This window comes from Microplitis demolitor, chromosome 2 (genome assembly GCF_026212275.2).
Source record: "Microplitis demolitor isolate Queensland-Clemson2020A chromosome 2, iyMicDemo2.1a, whole genome shotgun sequence".
Lineage (NCBI taxonomy): Eukaryota > Metazoa > Arthropoda > Insecta > Hymenoptera > Braconidae > Microplitis > Microplitis demolitor.
The window spans coordinates 13,426,330-13,430,998 of NC_068546.1; the positions used below are offsets into that span (position 1 = coordinate 13,426,330).

Genomic DNA, 4,669 nt, shown 5'->3' on the forward strand with positions numbered 1-4,669 from the left:
AATAATCATAATAATAATAATAATAATAATAATAATAATAATAGTAACAGAATCAAGGTTTTTAAATAACTTATGATACATATTTTTGTAGGTTTATTATTTACTAACCAATAAATAATAACTATTGCACCGATTACTACAGTATAATATTGAATAATAATATTATTTAGGCATATTAAGGCGTGAAGATAACGGAAATTGGATTCAATATTTGAAGAAATCCATTTTAGCAATACTATCCCACATAATAAAAGATCAGACTGGATGGTTATACATTGACAGAGTAAACCACATCTCTGTTAAATATTTTCCGGAGATAATAAACAGCGATAATGATGATGATAATGAGGACAATGATACTCGATTTGTTTTATCATGCGATACACGTAATGTTGAAAATGAAAGGGAAAATGAGGATATCGACACTCTTGCGCAATTAATACCAGAAGAAGATGAATTTCATATGAAAAATGTCTGTATTGGGGTACAACCAGCCCAAAAAGAGCAAGAATATAGACTTCGTGTAATATCTGAAGCCCGTATGGATGTCACTTCTGATTCAGAATCGGAGAATAGTGAAACACCCTCGTTAATAGGTAAATTTAAATTTTAAACAAATACCATATTTCATTAGATCAATATATATTATTTCCGAAGATTTTCTTAACACATACCTTAACGCCGATCATGTAGAAGAATAAATTTTAACACAAGTACGCCAAGCTGATGTTTTGACTTTTATAGTTAACTATATATTTATAATATTTTTATAGGTGCTCAACAAAATGGTGTTTTAACATGGAGTGCCCGTTTGAAAACCCAACTACCTAATCAACATGTAGCCTCACAACGTTCTGAAGAGAACAATTTTTGGAGTGTAGAACCGCCGGGGCAACATTTTGTTATTGAATAAGAACACACTAAACATTTTAAAAAATTCGGTGCAAAAGCGGTAGAGAGCATTATTCGTATCTTACAACCACCTACAAATAACAATAATATTCAATGGCTTGAAGGTGGTTTGAGAAATATTATAATCCACATTACCTCGAAATGTAGAGGTCATGATTATGTGGGATTTACAATCAACAGCGATAGATTCACGTTAGAACCCTTATAGTCTCGTTTTAAGCAAGCTAATGCATATACGCCTGACGATCTAGACTTATTACTAAGTAATTGTAGCACAAAGTGCCGGTACTATCACAACAGACAACTAATTAGTCATTACAGTCTCTACTGTAGAGGGAGTTGAAGGCACGGGTCGGAAACTCTTAACGCACCAATTTATTTGTAAAAAATCTATAATACCTATCAACAATAACGATAATTTATGTTTACCGAGGTCATAAGTAGTCGGTCAAGCGTATGCTGAAAGAGGTGAAATACGTACAGGTACATTACATCAGAAATGGAAATCGATTACCGATAACAAATGTACCATACAAAAAACGGTGTTCAAATTTATAATAAGGGTTGTGGTATCGAACACGTATTTACTTTTCAAAAATATTTTGAGCGCATGGGTATAGCTATTGTCATTTATTAATTTTTAACTCTAGGCAAAGGTAATTAACCTATATTTGATGGACGCGAAACTGTTTAATTAACTTTTGGTTGTATGAAGCATATTATATGTATATTATAATACGAGGATTCACAACATTTTCAACCAATAGTGAATTCAACAGTGGCGATAGGCAGTAAAATATTTTGTAATTTATGTAATATAGGTTATACAAGGGGTATAGAACATAGATGTTCTAAAAGATGTCCCCGCTGTAAACAAATACCTGTTTGTAATGATATTTGTAAACGCTCTTGTACATCATGCAATACGTGGTTTTCAAATAACAAATGTTTTGAAAAACATCTTGTTAAGGGTTCTAGTAACTTACGTGGTAAAAGTAAAGATGCCAGCGTCTGTGAAGCGATAATAATCTGTAGGGTGTGTTGCCATCTAATACATTTAGGTAGCACAAATCCTCATCAATGTAATACCGTATTTTATAGAGTATGTAATAGTAAAAGTTCTATTAACCACTATTGTTATATTCCCCCCATTAATAGTGGAAAAGTTACCGTAAGTTCACGGAAAAAACCGCCGTCCAAATTTGAATGATAATTACTAAAGACTCAGAAAAAATACGTTCAGTGATGAAAAATTATAATTCGCACTAAAAATTACTATCATGAGAAAAAAAAATACATCTTTTTATGATTTATTACTATTGACATAGTAATTTTTGTGATTGACAATAATCACAATGCAAAATACCAATAATTATTGAAAAATAAATAAAAACAGCTAAGCGCTTGAAGAACTTTTCTTACATTGTAACACTATTTGATAAATAGTCGAATAATTATGACAAAGTTTAATCTTATAAGCATGACTACCTCAGTTTCTAAAAGTTATTACAGTTGTTGAAATATTTCTGTCTATCATTGATAAATATTCCATTAATATGATAAAATTTACTTAGAAGAATGAAATCATTATTATAAGATTATTTTCAAATTCGTTAATAAGATAAGTCGTTTATTATTCATCAGTATTAAAAAAATTATTGAAGAGCTTTCAGAGTTTGTTATAGTATTATGAATTTTTACAAACTTTAATAAAATTAAGACTACGTCTTAGTTAATAAAGTTGGCAATAGCGGAATGCCAGTGCTACGATTCTTTTAAAATAAATTACTATAGGACTTTAGTAAAACTTCAATCACTGAATAACCTGTACCAGTAGCACTAATAAACTATTACTTTATGGTATATTGTAATATTTGCTTTATAACAATAGAGAAGTAACTTGTAATTTGAGTAATTTTACGCAGTATTGTTATTATTTGAATTTTTATAGACGCATACTATTATTATTATTTTTGTAAGTGATTTACTATTATTTTTGAACATTATTTATGTGAGTATGCGGTATATGTGACTGATTAAGTTATTAATTAATGGATAATTAAAAACAAATGGCCATCAACCCGGTATTTATTTAATTTCATTATTTTAATTACTGCTATCTTTTCTTGCTATCCTTATTCCTAAATCTAAAATCGCTATCCTGTTATTTATTTTAATTTCATTTCCATTTTTCTCCGTTGTAATTTTCGAGTTATTTTTGTTCGTGGGGCACACGAACTGGCGCCCAACTAGGTTTTCTAACCCAGCCTGAGCAGAGCAGCTAGTCCAGGGAGATTCAGGATATCTCCAGGTGGGACATTTTGTTTTGTTATTATTTTATTTTTCAGTTTTTCAACCAACGGAGAGCCATAACGGCTATTGAGCGCCAACTACACTTCGCCGTGGGACGCGTGAAATAGTAGAGAACGTTATAAAACCTACGAGGAACAATACCAGGTTTTTTAATCACGCTTGTAATTATTATGTATCTAAAGAGTTCTATTGTAATAATTTCATGTCTTTACATAAAAGTCGAAGAAATTAATTGAATTTGTGAAAATTTTGACGAATATTTTTTGATTTTTGATAAGATAAAATAATTAAAATACATAATTTTTTTGTTTAAAAGAATGAACTATTGATAACATTTTATCAATTTAATTCATCCATATAAAATAATAAAGTTACTCCTATTGTTCTTTTTTTTTTTTAATATAAAAATAGAATCTCAAAATTTCTCGGGTTTTTTAGAATTTAATAAATAATCACAATAAATACAATTCGTATCATAAAAAGTACTCCAGCATTTAAACAATTACATTATCTAATGAAATCTTCCATAGGTACTGCAGTTTTTCAATCATCGATAACGTAAATTGATTCTTAGCATGTTAAAATTACTATATCCAATTGTAAATTTTAATATATAATATATAACATGAAGCTTTGGTTACCCAAAGCAAGCAGCAGTGACCGTGGTAGGGTTAATTCTCAACAGGACGCCGTGAACGCAACGTGTGTTATATAGAAAATTTAATTGCAATTTTAATTGACATATATTTTTATATGAAAATAAGAATATCTGTGTGAAGATGAGTAATTTGAGTGAGATATTGTTATCGTGGAATCTACCACATCTTATTTCAATTTTTAATGGTAAGTAATTTAATTTTACATTTTTTGAATGGTATAATAAATGTTTAATTATGAGGTTAAGTTACTTATTCTATTTTTTAAACTGTCTCAAACATATCATCAATTTATAAAAAATGTTTGATGTTTCGTTTAACTTTCATATTTGGATAAACAGTTAAATATTCAAAATTTAAAATCGGGTGACCCAATGTTAAGATCGATAATATCTAATGACGATTTAAAAATTATAAGAGAAAACTTATCAAAAAATAACGTCGGTTTAAACATTCAGGATGAAAATCAGGTATTTTCTTTTATTTAATTACAAAAATTCTTATAACTATTATTTTTCCATTTTAAAAAAACTTATATCGTTATTGAGAAAATCGACTAATATAATATAAGTTAATTTGATAAATATTTTTAAATTTACTTGATAACAAAATAGTGAAGAAATATTATATTTATATATTAACTTGTCACTACTTGTTGATCATATCAATTTTATATTATTTTCACTTAAAAAAATTTTTTATAAATTTATTTATATTTTTATTTTTATGAATGTACATTAGGAGACAAATACTTTTTCTATCGGTAATTATCAAAGCATTGATTCTTC

The 4,669-nt window shown here is 28.2% G+C and overlaps 1 protein-coding gene across 1 annotated transcript in view; it reads left to right on the plus strand.

Annotated features, from left to right (window-relative positions):
• Window positions 1–913, plus strand: part of LOC128667347 (probable cyclin-dependent serine/threonine-protein kinase DDB_G0292550) — a gene marked incomplete at its 5' end in the record, with an annotated part of 3,013 nt that extends 2,100 nt beyond the window's left edge. The window contains 2 exons of the mRNA XM_053737012.1: window positions 218–596; window positions 774–913. Of these exons, the coding sequence (XP_053592987.1) occupies window positions 218–596; window positions 774–913 (519 nt within the window). The remainder of the gene's footprint in view (window positions 1–217; window positions 597–773) is intronic.
• Between the last annotated feature and the right edge of the window lie 3,756 nt (window positions 914–4,669).